A 17,961-nucleotide genomic window follows, 5' to 3' on the forward strand; every position below is an offset into this window, starting at 1 on the left:
GTCCAGATTCTATGCTGTCTCTGATAGAATTACAATGTCATCGGCGAACCTCAAAGTTTTTATTTCTTCTCCATGGATTTTAATTCCTACTCCAATTTTTCTTTTGTCTCCTTTACTGCTTGCTCAATATACAGATTGAGTAACATCGGGGATAGGCTACAACCCTGTCTCACTCCCCTCCCAACCACTGCTTCCCTTTCATGTCCCTCTGACTCTTATAACTGCCTTCTGGTTTTTGTACAAATTGTAAATAGCCTTTCGCTCCCTGTGTTTTACCCCTGCCACCTTCGGAATTTGAAAGAGAGTATTCCAGTCAACGTTGTCAAAAGCTTTCTCTAAGTCTACAAATGCTAGAAACGATGGTAGACTTTTGTCAGCCCTGGCTCTCCCAAGACTATCAGTAGTTCTAATGGAATGTTGTCTACTCCCAGGGACTTGTTTCGACTTAGGTCTTTCAATGCTCTGTCAAACTCTTAGCACAGTATCATATCTCCCATTTCATCTTCAACTACTTCTCTTCCATTTCAATAATATTGTCCTCAAGTACATTGCCCTTGTATAGACCCTCTATATACTCCTTACACCTTTCTGCTCTCCCTTCTTTGCTTATAACTGGGTTTCCATCTGAGCTCTTGATGTTCATACAAGTGGTTCTCTTTTCTCCAAAGGTCTCTTTAATTTTCCTGTAGGCAGTATCTATCTTACCTCTAGTGAGATAAGCCTCTACATCCTTACATTTGTCCTCTAGCCATCCCTGCTTAGCCGTTTTGCACTTCCTGTCGATCTCATTTTTGAGACTTTTGTATTCCTTTTTGTCTACTTCATTTACTGTATTTTTATATTTTCTCCTTCCATCAATTAAATTCCATATATCTTCTGTTACCCAAGGATTTCTACTACCCCTGTCTTTTTATCTACTTGATCCTCAGCTGCCTTCACTATTTCATCTCTCAAAGCTACCCATTCTTCCTCTACTGTATTTCTTTCCCCCATTCTTGTCAATCGTTTCCTAATGCTCTCCCTGAAACACTGTACAACCTCTGGTTCTGTCAGTTTATCCAGGTTCCATCTCCTTAAATTCCCACCTTTTTGCAGTGTCTTTAGTTTTAATCTACAGGTCATAACCAATAGATTGTGGTCAGAGTCCACATCTGCCCCTGGAAATGTCTTACAATTTAAAACCTGGTTCCTAAATCTCTGTCTTACCATTATATAATCAATCTGAAACCTTCTAGTCTCTCCAGGCCTCTTCCATGTATACAACCTTCTTTTATGATTCTTGAACCAAGTGTTAGCTATGATTAGGTTATGCTCTGTGCAAAATTCTACCAGGCGGCTTCCTCTTTCATTCCTTAAATCCATTCCATATTCACCTACTATGTTTCCTTCTCTTCCTTTTCCTACTACCGAATTCCAGTCACCCATGACTATTAAATTTTCATCTCCCTAAACCATCTGAATAATTTCTTTTATCTCATCATACATTTCATCAATCTATTCGTCATCTGTGAAGCTAGTTGGTAAATAAACTTGTACTACTGCGATACGCATGGGCTTCTTATCTACCTTCGCTACAATAATACGTTCACTATGCTGTTTGTAGTAGCTTACCTGCATTCCTATTTTTTTTATTCATTATTAAGTCTACTCCTACATTACCCCTATTTGATTCGGTATTTATAACCCTGTATTCACCTGGCCAGAAGTCTTGCTCCTCCTGCCACCGAACTTCACTAATTCCCACTATATCCAACTTTAACCTATCCATTTCCCTTTTTAAATTTTCTAACCTACCTGCCCCATTAAGGGACCTGAAATTCCACACTCCGATTCATAGAACGCCAATTTTCTTTCTCCTGTTGTTATAATGTGATAATATCACACAAAAACTGCGGCATTATTCTGCACCTCCTCCCTGCCTTACTTTGTGTGTCTTTAACCACTCTCTATTTCTTTTGACTAGTCACACAACATTATCTATTTTTGAAAACATCGTTGGAGAAATCAGTGATCACTACATAATATTTGAAATTAATTATATAATAGTCTAGATCACAAGATACATTTATTAAAAGTCCGCAGCTTGTGGTCGTGCAGTAGTGTTCTCGCTTCCCACACCCGGGTTCCCGGGTTCGATTCCCGGCGGGGTCAGGGATTTTCTCTGCCTCGTGATGACTGGGTGTTGTGTGATGTCCTTAGGTTAGTTACGTTTAAGTAGTTCTAAGTTCTAGGGGACTGATGACCATAGATGTTACGTCCCATAGTGCTCAGAGCCATTTATTAAAAGGTAACCAGTTTTTATCATGCATGATATCCTCAAACCTATGGCGATAACGATGGGCAATGGCTGTGCATGAAGCAGGAATCGCTGAATGACAATAGTTCCATGCTCCATGCACACCCATTGTCCATCAGTATTGTTGTAGGTCTGAAGATGGTCTCATGATGATCAAACCAGGTGGTGCATTTTAATAAACATGCCTTGTGGTCTAGACTGTTTTATAATTAATTTCAAATACAACATTATTATTATTATTATTATTATTATTATTAGTTGTTGTTCAAAATGATTACATTATTTTCAGTGATTTCTAGGTGATGCTCAGGTAAAAGCAGGCTTCATACTTGTAACTCATAAATGCTATGTAGAAAACAATACACTTATGGTTGCCTAATGTTAACTTATTTTCCAATAACTGAACCTCAAACAAGTGTTATACAAGTACACAAAAATTGCAAACCCACTTCAGAGTTCCTTAGTTTTTCAAAATTACAGTCTGTAATTTGATCAAACAACGGAAAATCCAGGATGGAATGTAACAATAATATTGTTAATGGAATGTAACAAGTGGACCACCATGTTGCTGAACACGCTGCCACACGACATCCTTCATTTCAGTGCCTGCTTCACAGTCTGCGCCATGTGGATCCTTCCCACCAACACTAGCTTTTCCGAATTGCCTGGTGGGAACTTTCCCTGCAATACATCCTGTTCCCATAACCCTCCTGGCCTCAACCTTCATTTGTCACTGTCATCACCCATCCAGCCCCTTCCCTGTTCCCATTCCAGCACTACACAGCCATCATTCCACCATCACACTAAGTCATTTTACTTCTCTCCTTTCATAGTATCCCTCCTTTCCACCCCAGCCTCTGCTTTAACTCCCATCCAGTTGCCACTCCCATCATGCACTGGTGCAGCTGCTTGCAGAGAGAGAGAGAGAGAGAGAGAGAGAGAGTTAGAGAGTGTGTGTGTGTGTGTGTGTGTGTGTGTGTGTGTGTGTGTGTGTGTGTACACATCTACTGTTGATGAAGGCCCTAATGCCTGAAAGCTTTATTTATAACAGTCTTTTTGTTGTGCATTTCTGCGACTCAGCATCTCCACTACACTGTAATTTAACATATATGTGTCTCTGAGATCTGACACACTTCAGCACGTACTGTTCTCACAATTACTGCCAACAAAGAAACTACTACTTCATTGTACTTTGTAATTCTTCTTCTTCTTCCTCCTCCTGTTCTCAGTTACTATTTTTATCTGCTACTTAATAGTGTAACTTAACTGATTTAAGAGATCACTATCAGCAATTTATACACTGGGGAAGTCAATAACCTGTTTAACACAAATATTAATTCACCAGAATACGTGGATTTGAGAATGTGAATTACTATTAAAACCGTAGAAATGACGAATAGGTAATAAGGTTCTCTTTTACTGTGTTTTCAAAAATGAAAATTTTCAGTTTCCTGTCTGATGGCTATTGGCAACTTCTTTGAAACTTTTATGCCAGAATAGACAACTCCTTTCTGGACCTTAGATAAGAATTTAGAGTCTACAGGGTGCATCAGGAGCAAAGGTACATGCTTTGAGGAGTTTAAGTATTTGTGATACTGAACAAGAAACTTCATATGCCCTATTCCAAATTATTTTCATGACAGAACACATTTATGTCAGTTTTGTTCATTTTTCTTGAATAACTCTTAAACTGTAGCCTCTAATGAAAACCCATCAGTATACAAAATTAACTATGTTAACGTTCCTACAAGAAAGGTCCTATTCGTTTTCTCTTTGGGATTAATAGTATGTGTGGAGAGAACAATCAAAAATTTCACACGCCGCACTTGTGCTGTAGCTTAAGTTTTTGTAGGCCAATTTGTGATAGTTTCCTGACTTGATAGATCAAAAATGTCTTATACCAAATTGTTTGTCTCAAATTCTTGTACACTCATGTGGTACTTTGTAAACAATGACAATGAACTGAATAACATGGAAAATACACAAAGTACATTAAATGTGTTCTAACTCATAAACTAAAGGAATTGGGCATATGTCCATATGGAGAATAGTCAACAGTATCAGCCCTCGAAGCCTGTACCTTTCCTCCTGACTCAACCTGCAAATAGAAATTTTTTTACTTCTACTATTCTGATTGTGCTTTTTCCAATTCATCATAAATTCATTCTCTCTATTAACCACAAACAATATTAAGGGGTGTATAACGCATTTTTAAGTTTAACAATGCCTACTTCCCAGCAGAGGTAACTGCAAGTTGTTCATTTATCAACTTTACCATTTATTATTGCACATTTCTATAGAATAAACAATTTTGAACTTCAGCTGCACTGCAGTGTTACTTCTGAGCAAAGTACAGTAGGAATCCTGTCTGCAGGTCAATGCCCAACGACAGAGATTTTTAAGTGTAAAGCACACACCGACTGAGTTACTTGGTTAACTTATCAATGTGGTGGTGCCACCTGTGTTTATTATCCATCTGGATGCCGAGTAATTTCACACGTGGAGCTTCATCCCATGTGTGCACATTGATCTCTACTTCTAGTTCATTCTTGCATGTCTGGAACATACAAATACCCATCAAACGGGGTGTTTTCGGACATCGGGGCGAATTCGGACAGTATGGCTTATTTGCTCTTTGCCACTGCATAGAAACAAAGAGTTACTTATTTTAACATCCGTGCACCAGTTACTTTAAGTGCAAGATTGCATTTATCGCTTTCCAAAACTTTTATTTTGCGTCAATTGTTTCCCTTGGTGAATAACTGACGAACAGTCTCAGTGTTAAAAATCCATGCATTATCATAAAGTGGAAACTTTCAATTGTTGTGCTGAGTGGGAAGTTATTGTAACCGTAATTGTCAACGCACTAGTAGCTAACAGCATTGAGACAATTTCTGTACAAGTTTGTTGAGTTTCTCATGCAAGGTTATAAAATAATGACGGTTTTTGTAAAACTGTGTACTGTGTGGGGTGATTTCGGACAATGCCAAGAACATATAAGAGCAGGAGAGGTGCTGCAGTACGGTGTAATTATGACCCGCAACTTTTAGATAAAGCCATTCGTGATATTCAGAGTGGTAAATTATCGTACAGAAAAGCGTGTGATTTGTATGGTATACCTAAATCAACCCTACAAAATAAATTGCAGGAAGCACATCCGAAAAAAATGAGAGGACAGCTAGTGCTAAATGAAGAAGAAGAAGAAGAAGAAGAAATGTTGAAGCAAGGTATCTTGAGGGTTGCACATTGGGGTTTTCCCTTCACGAAATTGGGTATTAGATATTGAGTTAAAGGCTACCTTGATAAATCTGGCTGAAAAGAGAAGAAATTTCGTAATAATTTTCCAGGAGAAGAATGGGTGCATTTATTCCTCAAATGACAGTCAAAAGATCTTTCCATTCGCTTAAGCAAAAATATTAAACGAGCTCGTGCAGAAGTGAACAAAGAGACTGTTAAGATGTTTTTCTCCAATATCAAGGCAAGGCTGGAAAATCTCCCACCTAGCAACATGATCAACTATGATGAAACCAACATGTCAGATGATCCAGGCAAGCAGCAGATAATTACGAAGTGAGGGAGTAAGCATGCTGAAAAAGTGATGGACTCATCAAAATCTAGTGTCTCAACAATGATGGCAGCTAGTGCTGATGGTAAACTGCTTCCTCCATACGTCCTTTACAAATCAGAGCATTTGTGGGACACGTGGCAAGAAGGTGGACCACAAGGAACCCATTTCAATATGAACAAAAGTGGATGGTTTGACCTGCCAGTATTTGAAGACTGATTCTTTACAATTGCTTTGCCCTATTTGAAGAGGCAAAATGGGCCAACAGTCATGATTGGAGACAACTTATCCAGTCACGTGTCTTTATGTGTTATTGAAGAGTGTGAGCGGAACAATATTTCATTCATCCTCCTTCCCCCCAACAGCATACACCTTCTCCAACCACTTGATGTAAGCTTCTTCAGGCCAATGAAAGCAGCGTGGCGAGCAGTATTAACTGATTGGAAGAAACACACTCATGGGACCATTTCCAAGGATGCTTTCCCATCTCTTCTGAAGCAGACACTGACTAAGATTTTGGCAAACTCTAAGGAAAACATAAAGGGTGGATTTTGCGCCATGGGCCTAATCCCTTTTGATCCAGATCATGTCTTAGGAAAATTGCCTGATAATGAGGAGACCCAGCAAAGCAACACAGACGCATGGTCTTCCACTTTTGAAGAAATGCTCAAAGAAATTCCTTATCCTCCAAATAAGCATGGTAGCTCCCGCCTCCACCGCAAACTAGACGTTCAACCTGGAAAATCAGTCACTAGCCGAAATTTTCAAGGAAACGAAAACAGTGCTGAAACAAGTAACAGTACTTCAGCAGTAGTGAAAGTGAAAACGACACATCATCCAATGTAGTTTTACTGCTGAAAGAAGAGGCTTTTCTTGTTGCATATTACAAATATAAACATGGAAACAAGGAACAAACAAGGCAGTATGTTGGAGTGGCCACAAATGTTGGTGCTATGGAAGTAAGTGTGAAATTCTTGCGCCCACACAAGAACAGTTGTTTCCTAATGTCCCAGATGAAGACACAATACAAAAATTGCAAATTTCGAGAATACTTCCCACACCAATTGAGAAGAGACGAATGTTCATTTTTCGAGAAGATGTGCTTTAGACTCGAAGACAATCATTTATTTAAAGTGTTTGCAACTTAATTTAGAATGATGAGTGAGAAAAATTATTTTGACCTTTTAGTTAAATTACTTTGTTTCTGTCTGTTTCTAATATTTCAGTTAAAATCTGTAAAAAAATTTTATTTAAATTCTTGCAAAATAAAAACTTATCTGTAATATATAAAATTCATTATACCGTTCCATATCACTTATTTGTAACAAAGGACTGCCTTAAAATGTGTAAAATGTCACCAAAATCAAATAAAATGCATGTAGAATTTAAAAAAGGCAGTAACTGTCCGAATTCGGCCTCTACATACTGTAACTTCGGACAGAGATTTAAAAAACACGTGTCTGAAATCACCCCAATCCATGGGGTGACTTCGGACACTTTATTTAACTGCCTACACATACACTTTCTGGTTCTGTGATTTTATTCGTTATACATATACCCTACCACTTCCATAACAATCAATTTGATCTAACAATATATACAAAAGTTACAATCAAAATAACAACAAAACTGTCCGAAATCACCCCGTTTGATGGTACCATAAAAATGGTTGTATATATGCTCCATATCTCCTCCTAAACCACTGGATCAATAATCAGATTAGTAAATGTAACTGTTGGGGATGCTTTATTTTCTGTGATCAATATGAAGACCTAAAAAACAAGTTAAACAAAATTGAACTGATCCGTAGCATTATAAACACAATGTTTATCAATAAAACAAGAAACAACACAAAAAATGAAATTTTATGCAGTGATGGCAGTGCCTATGCTGCTGTTAGTTGAGAGAAATGGGATTGGGAGAGAAAGGAGAAGAGAGGTACTGAAATGGCAGAATTAAGATCCCTAAGAAGAACAAACAATGGAAAATCCAGGATGGAATGTAACAATACGAGGTGTGGCTAGAAAGAAACCGGACTAGTACTGGTGAAACAATAAAACGAATGCAATAAGGCTGAAAGTCGCATGGCCTGTCACGTGACTCTCGCTCCGCCTACTGCTCGAGTTTCATCTGCCTCCTACACTCAGTCTGCCCGTGGCGTCTGTTTTAAGTAGTTGACGTTTTGTCTGTGCGTCGGAAAATGTTGAGTGTACAGAAAGAACAGCGTGTTAACATCAAATTTTGTTTCAAACTAGGAAAATCTGCAAGTGAAACGTTTGTAATGTTACAACAAGTGTACGGCGATGATTGTTTATCGCAAACACAAGTGTTTGAGTGGTTTAAACGATTTAAAGATGGCCGCGAAGACACCAGTGATGACACTCGCACTGGCAGACCATTGTCAGCAAAAACTGATGCAAACATTGAAAAAATCGGTAAACTTGTTCGACACTTTCCTTGTCAACTCCTGTTAACTCAGACACTGCTCTGATTGTTAAACGGCGATCTTGTCGAACAAGTTTACCGATTTTTTCAATGTTTGCATCAGTTTTTGCTGACAATGGTCTGCCAGTGCGAGTGTCATCACTGGTGTCTTCGCGGCCATCTTTAAATCGTTTAAACCACTCAAACACTTGTGTTCGCGATAAACAATCATCGCCGTACACTTGTTGTAACATTACAAACGTTTCACTTGCAGATTTTCCTAGTTTGAAACAAAATTTGATGTTAACACGCTGTTCTTTCTGTACACTCAACATTTTCCGACGCACAGACAAAACGTCAACTACTTAAAACAGACGCCACGGGCAGACTGAGTGCAGGAGGCAGATGAAACTCGAGCAGTAGGCGGAGCGAGAGTCACGTGACAGGCCACGCGACTTTCAGCCTTATTGCATTCGTTTTATTGTTTCACCAGTACTAGTCCGTTTTTTTTCTAGCCACACCTCGTATTATGGAAAGGATAGTTGCTACTCACCATATAGCGGAGATGCTGATGTGCAGATAGGCACAACAAAAAGACAGTCACAGAAAATAAACTTTCGGTCAACAAGGCCTTTGTTGAAATTTGAGACACACACACACACACACACACACACACACACACACACACACACACACACACACAAATGACCACCACAGTTTCTGGCAGCTGAAGCCACACACATTGCAGCTTCAGCTGCCACAAACTGTGGTCATGTGTGTGTATGAGATGCATTTGTGTGTGTGTGTGTGTGTGTGTGTGTGTGTGTGTGTGTGTGTGTGTGTGTGTGTGTGTGTGTATACACGTGATCTATTTTGCCAATTTGCAACTCAGCATCTCCACTACATGGTGAGTAGCAACAATCAATTTCATAATATTGTTACATTTCTAAGAAAAACAGTTGGGTATACCATCATAGACAAAATAAGAAACAAAAACATCAGACATTAATTAAAAATATCTACGCGTATTACTAAATTAAAATCCCCCACCACTTTTATCTGCCTGTAAGTGAAGGCTGATTTCAGGAAATATTTTAAGGATGAAACTGCTTGGCAGATCAAAACTGTGTGCAGACCAGAATTTGAGCTCAGGACCTTTGCAAAGCCTCAGAGTTCAAGTCTTGGTCATGCACACAGTTTTAAACTGTCCGTTTCATATCAGCTACTCATACTCCACTGCAGAATGAAAATTTCATATTTTAGGGATTTTGATATGGATTTCACCAGCAGATATACTGGTTCACAAGGAAGGTTTGTGTATATTATTTAATACCACTTCACCAGATAAGATGTCCAGGCATAGGTACTTAGTGTTACCTGTGTGAACTATGGCAGATTGCTATTTTAATATAAATAAAAAATATAACAAACACGCCAGTAGTATGAGCACCTACTACAAATGGAAGACAAAGCCAGCAGAAAAGGCTTTCCTCCACAGACATACAGGTCTTAGAGACGGACATCTGTGAATTCCTATTTGAATGGAACAAACTGCATGGTGCATGAAGAAGAAGAAGCAGGAGGAGGAGGAGGAGGAGGAGGAGGAGGAGGAGAAGTAGAAGAAGAAGAAGAAGAAGAAGAAGAAGATGATGATGATGATGATGATGCAACGAACTATTTTTTAAGTGTCCTTAAACGTTTTTAATATGTTGAAAGCTATTCCTGATCCCACATTCACTCATGGCAATCTACCTTCTGGGACCAAGTGTTTCCACAGCATCAAACAAAATAAAAAAACTGTATCTATATAAAATTTCAAATAAATACATAATATGGATAATTTATTTTTGGAAGAAACAAATTTCATTTCAATTGTTGAAAAACATTAACTGTGTTCATAGATGAATCATAAATTAAGTGGCACAAATCTGTAAATCAATAAGTAAAAGAGCAGTTACTGTTTTACTCAATCATGTGCTAGAAAAAGGAACTACTGTAAGTTTACAAGTCTTGAGTGATTCATAGCAAAACTTGTGTACAACAATTATTATGCAAACATTTTGTTGAACTCTATTACAAATCTGGTATCTGGAAAACATAATGAAAAAAATTGCTCAAGAAACTTCACATTATGCACAGAACAGTGATGCAGTTGGTTCTTAATGACAGACACGCCATACTTCTAAAACAACTGCAAAGTTTGTCATTAATTTTTTTCAGAGTATGGCAACATAATTAGTTTTAGATGTGTGTAACATCACCCAAAATAAAGTAGAAATAGTAAAGCTATCAGGATGCAACTAAACTACGTCCTGGCAGAAGCCAGAGTTTGTGGCTGGGCACATTTACTCAGAGGGGGTAGCGGAGGTGGTGTGTGAGAGAGAGAGAGAGAGAGAGAGAGAGAGAGAGAGAGAGAGAGAGAGACTGGAGCATGTGTAACCTCTTCCAATGAAGCCACGAACCAACAAAATATATGAGTAGATTAGTTTTGAAGGTAATGGGGAGAATATTCAATTTTTCAGAGCCACACAATCAATCCATAAGTCACATGAAGGAAGTTGTTAATCAATTACGTTCATTAAAGCTGAAACTGGCAAGAAATAAAGTTCAATGTGAATTTACAATCAATAAACTATCTCAGGGGGACAATTAATTTACAAATAGCTGTAAGTCACAACAACTTTAACTGTATGTGAATCCCTCACAAATATGTGAACACATTAACTAAAAATGAGAATTAACTAACTCCAGTAAAAAATATTATGATTGACAGGAAAGTATAAAAACATTCTGCAGCAGTTAAGTGATGCTGTGGTAGCTAGTTCTGCGATAAATGAATATTTCATGTTCTTAAGCTTAAGTCCAATAAGTTGAAAATGAGATTACACACAACAAACAAGATCATACCTCCTGCAAACCTTTTTACACGTTAATATATGTGTTAATCAAAATATCCACAGGTGTGCTGCCAGTCTATAGTGTCCAACGGGCACAATATTTCGGCGATCATACATGTCGCCATCATCAGGTGAACTGACGGACTGAGCTCCTGTGAACGTGCCGGCACAGAGATCCGTACGCTAAGGCTGCTCAGAGGGAACTGGGTTCGGTCGCGGCGGCGGATGATTTAAATACCCTCCGCCCGCGGCGCGCTCCCTCCGCCGTCCGCGCCCCGCGCCACGGTCGCGCGGTGGAACAGATTGCGATGGCGTCTGAGATGACGTCGGTGTGATGGCTCTGTCCGCCGTGGTCATCACAACTATACGTTTGCTCGATGTACTCTTGATTAACCCGATCGCTGGTTCCCAAGCCTTGCTAAGATTATAGCCACAGTCGCGGTTTATGAGGTCGTCATTGGTGCGAATTTCGATGGCCTCTCTAACAACGCTGTCCCAGTATCTCGACGTCTATACCTGAGTCCTCGTGCAGTCATACTCCATGGCGTGATTTTCCGACAAACAATGTTCAGCGACCGCCGACTTGCTGGGATACATCAGTCGAGTGTGCCTCTGGTGTTCACGGCATCGATCCTCGATGGTACGCATCATCTGACCAATATACGACTTGCCACATTGACACGGAATCTGGTACACGCCGGCCTTCCTCAAACCGAGGTCATCCTTGGCGCTCCCCACAGTGCACGAGTTTTATTTGGAGGACAAAACACAGTTCCGACCCGGTATTTCTTCAGAATGCGGGCGATTTTCCCCGAGAGTGCGCCTGTGTATGGAATAAATGCAGTGCCTACCTCCTCCCTCGTGACTTCATCCATCTCAACAGGTTGTGCTGCAGTGGTTGGGCGGAGAGCACGTTGAATCTGCCACTCTGAGTACCCATTTTTTCTCGAAAAACAGTTCTCAGATGTTCCAATTCCTGGGGTAGACTCTCTGCGTCAGAGATAGTGCGCGCCCTATGTACTAGAGTTTTAAGTACCCCATTCCTCTGTGAAGGGTGGTGGCAGCTGTCTGCGTGCAAATACAGATCAGTGTGCGTAGTCTTCCGATACACCCCATGACCTAGGGTGCCGGACCTAGGGTGCCGTCAGCCCTTCTCTTGACCAAGACGTCAAGGAAAGGTAATTTACCCTCCGTTTCAGTCTCCATAGTGAATTTGGTGTTGGGGTGTATGGAGTTTAGATGTGTAAGGAAGTCAAGGAGTTTATCCATACCATGTGGCCAGATGACAAACGTGTCGTCCACGTAACGGAAAAAGCAAGTAGGTTTCCATATGGATGACGACAGGGCTTCCTCCTCGAAGTTCTCCATGTACAAATTCGCTACCACCGGTGAGAGTGGGCTACCCATGGCGACTCCCTCCGTTTGTTCGTAGTATTCTCCATTAAAAAGAAAATACGTGGAAGTCAAGACATGCCTAAAAAGTTCAGTGGTCTTCTCGTCAAACTTCTGACTAATCAATTCTAGTGACTCTCGCAGGGGTACCCTCGTAAACAAGGAAACGACGTCAAAACTCACCATGATATCTGACTCATCTAACCTGAAGCTATCAAGGCATTTAACAAAATCCACGGAATTACGGATGTGATGAGGGCATTTACCCACATAAGGACTTAATATTCCCGTCAGGTATTTGGCCAACAAATATGTAGGTGCCCTGATGTTGCTGACAATGGGGCGTAATGGTACCCCCTCTTTGTGAACCTTCGGGAGTCCATATAGTCTAGGTGGTACCGGACCTTGGGGTAACAATTTCTTAGCGTCACCCTCCGGTAAATCTGCGTCCTTGAGAAGCGCCCTCGTCTTGTTCTCCACCTTCTGAAGACCACACGTGACATGTGCTCAGTCCCTCTCATCCTATGGTCTGAATGACCTGGCCGCCTTTTTTTAACCTCCAAAAACCTGTATACACACACACACACACACACACACACACACACACACACACACACACTTTCATATATGCGTAATTTTGCATTCTGAAGATAAGTTATGGTCAACAATTCTGACTCATGATTTATTAGTTTTATCAAGTGAATGTTCGTTTGATACAAGTGTAAAGACATGGGGGAATAGAAGACATGACTTCCTAACAGTGGACATAATGTGAAACGGTCACAACCACAGTCAAATTTTGCCAGTGATTACTGAAAGAATTACAGCTATTGTAAATTAATTTTATTGAAACATTGTGAGCCTCATAGTATTTTATCAGAATTTATTCATCAGTATCAAATTTTCATTGTTACTAAAACAAATCACATATTCCTGTTGTGTTTATGCCCACAGTAACACACTTTTGAGGATTTTCACAATTAGACAGACAACCATATAACAATAATATAAATTATTAATTTTTGGCTACTTTACAAACAATTACGAAAAGCTGATCTGATGCTTTTATTTTTACCAACGGCTTAATGGAAATTGTCAGAATACTGACTAGCACAATTCTGAAAACACAATTCTGCCATAAAAATTTATGATACACATTGTATACAGATCTACTGGTATGAAGAAACAGTCTTCCGTTTCCATATACCAAGAAAGCATGTACAGTGTTTATGATGTCTCTCACCCACAAATCTCTAACAATGAAAGAGGCAATATTACATCTCTGTGTTTTGTGGAAAAAAAAAAAAAAAAAAAAAAAAAAAAAAAAACAATTTACTAGCTTTTAGGCAAAGTTAGAATAAAATTCTAAAGAAACTCACAGACTAATGGAAATAAATATAAATCTAAATGAATTGGTGAAGTGAAGTAAACATGATTTCATTTTCATCAATATACAAAATATTTTGCAGCACCATTAAAATGTAACACATATTTACAAACTGATGGTAGTCACAAAAAAATTCTTTTCTTTTCCTTAACACCTATTACAATTGAAAATGTCCTAAAAGTCTGCTGCTCTTAGCCCCACTTCATGTGGCATTAACTCCCTTCAGTTTCACACATGTACCATTTCATCCCCCTACTTTTGCATACACATGCAGATAGATACATGTGGAGAAAAATAATGGCTTTGTAGCTTTACTACAGTTCATTTAATTCTGTTGCTTGATTTTAGGATTACTGCAAGTACACATTCAGTTGCAATGCTGACTGAAGCAAAACTTTCAATCCAGGCATGAAACCAGCAATCTGTGAGAAGTCTGGTCCTGAAACCAGTTTTGTATGGAGTCCCAGGCCACCAGTGTAATCACCAATCTGCGTCATTTGTACCATCTGGTGTAAGTCCGTTAGAGTTGTGGGAGACAGCTGAAAATAAATGTGATATGAAAACAACTATTTATAAGAACCAATAAACTATTGGCAACAATTTAAATTATCTGTAAAATGTTCTGAACTTGAGCTACTACACTCTTGCATACTCAGCAAAAGGGCCGCCACTGTTTCAGTCACATCTCTCAGTCAATCAGCTAAGCTATACTAAGAGGATTCTTACAGGCAAACAAAATAAAATAATTAAATGAAACAATAAATCAGTGTTTATTTATCTGCACGACACGTTTCAAAGGTTTAAACCTCCATCATCAAGTAGATTTACACTTGTTAGTATGACATTTGTATGTGTGTTGTGTTACAAATTTTCTGAGGAGCTTGTGGCAGTGTCTAGTGGAGAAAACAAAACACTTTTTCAGAACATGATTTTGGATTTCTTTGGACAAAAAATTAAATGTATATCAACTGTTGTTGTGGTCTTCAGTCCTGAGACTGGTTTGATGCAGCTCTCCATGCTACTCTATCCTGTGCAAGCTTCTTCATCTCCCAGTACCTACTGCAACCTACATCCTTCTGAATCTGCTTAGTGTATTGATCTCTTGGTCTCCCTCTACGATTTTTACCCTCCACGCTGCCCTCCAATGCTAAATTTGTGATCCCTTGATGCCTCAAAACATGTCCTACCAACCGATCCCTTCTTCTAGTCAAGTTATGCCACAAACTTCTCTTCTCCCCAATCCTATTCAATACCTCCTCATTAGTTACGTGATCTACCCACCTTATCTTGAGCATTCTTCTGTAACACCACATTTCGAAAGCTTCTATTCTCTTCTTGTCCAAACTGGTTATCGTCCATGTTTCACTTCCATACATGGCTACACTCCATACAAATACTTTCAAAAACGACTTCCTGACACTTAAATCTATATTCGATGTTAACAAATTTCTCTTCTTCAGAAACGATTTCCTTGCCATTGCCAGTCTACATTTTATATCCTCTCTACTTCGACCATCATCAGTTATTTTACTCCCTAAATAGCAAAACTCCTTTACTACTTTAAGTGTCTCATTTCCTAATCTAATCCCCTCAGCATCACCCGATTTAATTTGGCTACATTCCATTATCCTCGTTTTGCTTTTGTTGATGTTCATCTTATATCCTCCTTTCAAGACACTGTCCATTCCGTTCAACTGCTCTTCCAAGTCCTTTGCTGTCTCTGACAGAATTACAATGTCATCGGCGAACCTCAAAGTTTTTACTTCTTCTCCATGAATTTTAATACCTACTCCGAATTTTTCTTTTGTTTCCTTTACTGCTTGCTCAATATACAGATTGAATAACATCGGGGAGAGGCTACAACCCTGTCTCACTCCTTTCCCAACCACTGCTTCCCTTTCATGCCCCTCGACTCTTATAACTGCCATCTGGTTTCTGTACAAATTGTAAATAGCCTTTCGCTCCCTGTATTTTACCCCTGCTACCTCCAGAATTTGAAAGAGAGTATTCCAGTTAACGTTGTCAAAAGCTTTCTCTAAGTCTACAAATGCTAGAAACGTAGGTTTGCCTTTTCTTAATCTTTCTTCTAAGATAAGTCGTAAGGTTAGTATTGCCTCACGTGTTCCAACATTTCTACGGAATCCAAACTGATCTTCTCCGAGGTCCGCTTCTACCAGTTTTTCCATTCGTCTGTAAAGAATTCGCGTTAGTATTTTGCAGCTGTGACTTATTAAACTGATAGTTCGGTAATTTTCACATCTGTCAACACCTGCTTTCTTTGGTATTGGAATTATTATATTCTTCTTGAAGTCTGTGGGTATTTCGCCAGTCTCATACATCTTGCTCACCAGATGGTAGAGTTTTGTCATGACTGGCTCTCCCAAGGCCATCAGTAGTTCTAATGGAATGTTGTCTACTCCCGGGGCCTTGTTTCGACTCAGGTCTTTCAGTGCTCTGTCAAACTCTTCACGCAGTATCTTATCTCCCATTTCATCTTCATCTACATCCTCTTCCACTTCCATAATACTGTCCTCAAGTACATCGCCCTTGTATAAACCCTCTATATACTCCTTCCACCTTTCTGCCTTCCCTTCTTTGCTTAGAACTGGGTTGCCATCTGAGCTCTTGATATTCATACAAGTGGTTCTCTTCTCCCCAAAGGTCTCTTTAATTTTCCTGTAGGCAGTATCTATCTTACCCCTAGTGAGACAAGCCTCTACATCCTTACATTTGTCCTCTAGCCATCCCTGCTTAGCCATTTTGCACTTTCTGTCGATCTCATTTTTGAGACGTTTGTATTCCCTTTGGCCTGCTTCATTTACTGCATTTTTATATTTTCTCCTTTCATCAATTAAATTCAATATTTCTTCTGTTACCCAAGGATTTCTATTAGCCCTCGTCTTTTTACCTACTTGATCCTCTGCTGCCTTCACTACTTCATCCCTCAGAGCTACCCATTCTTCTTCTACTGTATTTCTTTCCCCCATTCCTGTCAATTGTTCCCTTATGCTCTCCCTGAAACTCTCTACAACCTCTGGTTCTTTCAGTTTATCCAGGTCCCATCTCCTTAAATTCCCACCTTTTTGCAGTTTCTTCAGTTTCAATCTGCAGTTCATAACCAATAGATTGTGTTCAGAATCCACATCTGCCCCTGGAAATGTCCTACAATTTAAAACCTGGTTCCTAAATCTCTGTCTTACCATTATATAATCTATCTGATACCTATTAGTATCTCCAGGATTCTTCCAGGTATACAACCTTCTTTTATGATTCTTGAACCAAGTGTTAGCTATGATTAAGTTATGCTCTGTGCAAAATTCTACAAGGCGGCTTCCTCTTTCATTTCTTCCCCCCAATCCATATTCACCTACTATGTTTCCTTCTCTCCCTTTTCCTACTGACGAATTCCAGTCACCCATGACTATTAAATTTTCGTCTCCTTTCACTACCTGAATAATTTCTTTTATCTCGTCATACATTTCATCAATTTCTTCATCATCTGCAGAGCTAGTTGGCATATAAACTTGTACTACTGTAGTAGGCATGGGCTTTGTGTCTATCTTGGCCACAATAATGCGTTCACTATGCTGTTTGTAGTAGCTAACCCGCACTCCTATTTTTTTATTCATTATTAAACCTACTCCTGCATTACCCCTATTTGATTTTGTATTTATAACCCTGTAATCACCTGACCAGAAGTCTTGTTCCTCCTGCCACCGAACTTCACTAATTCCCACTATATCTAACTTTAACCTCTCCATTTCCCTTTTTAAATTTTCTAACCTACCTGCCCGATTAAGGGATCTGACATTCCACGCTCCGATCCGTAGAATGCCAGTTTTCTTTCTCCTGATAACGACGTCCTCTTGAGTAGTCCCCGCCCGGAGATCCGAATGGGGGACTATTTTACCTCCGGAATATTTTACCCAAGAGGACGCCATCATCATTTAATCATACAGTAAAGCTGCATGTCCTCGGGAAAAATTACGGCTGTAGTTTC

General features: G+C 39.4%; 1 protein-coding gene across 5 annotated transcripts in view; it reads right to left on the minus strand.

The window, feature by feature from the left end:
* Nucleotides 1-13,923: 13,923 nt before the first annotated feature.
* LOC126237386 (protein transport protein Sec31A) overlaps nucleotides 13,924-17,961 on the minus strand; it is a 167,035-nt gene continuing 162,997 nt past the window's right edge. For 4 of the 5 annotated variants that reach the window (XM_049947469.1, XM_049947472.1, XM_049947468.1 and 1 more), the window contains one exon: nucleotides 13,924-14,500. In XM_049947469.1, coding sequence (XP_049803426.1) covers nucleotides 14,312-14,500 — 189 coding nt within the window. In that variant the 3' untranslated portion in view covers nucleotides 13,924-14,311. The remainder of the gene's footprint in view (nucleotides 14,501-17,961) is intronic. The other variant, XM_049947473.1, reaches the window with a different exon arrangement.

This window comes from Schistocerca nitens, chromosome 2 (assembly GCF_023898315.1).
Source record: "Schistocerca nitens isolate TAMUIC-IGC-003100 chromosome 2, iqSchNite1.1, whole genome shotgun sequence".
Taxonomy (NCBI): domain Eukaryota; kingdom Metazoa; phylum Arthropoda; class Insecta; order Orthoptera; family Acrididae; genus Schistocerca; species Schistocerca nitens.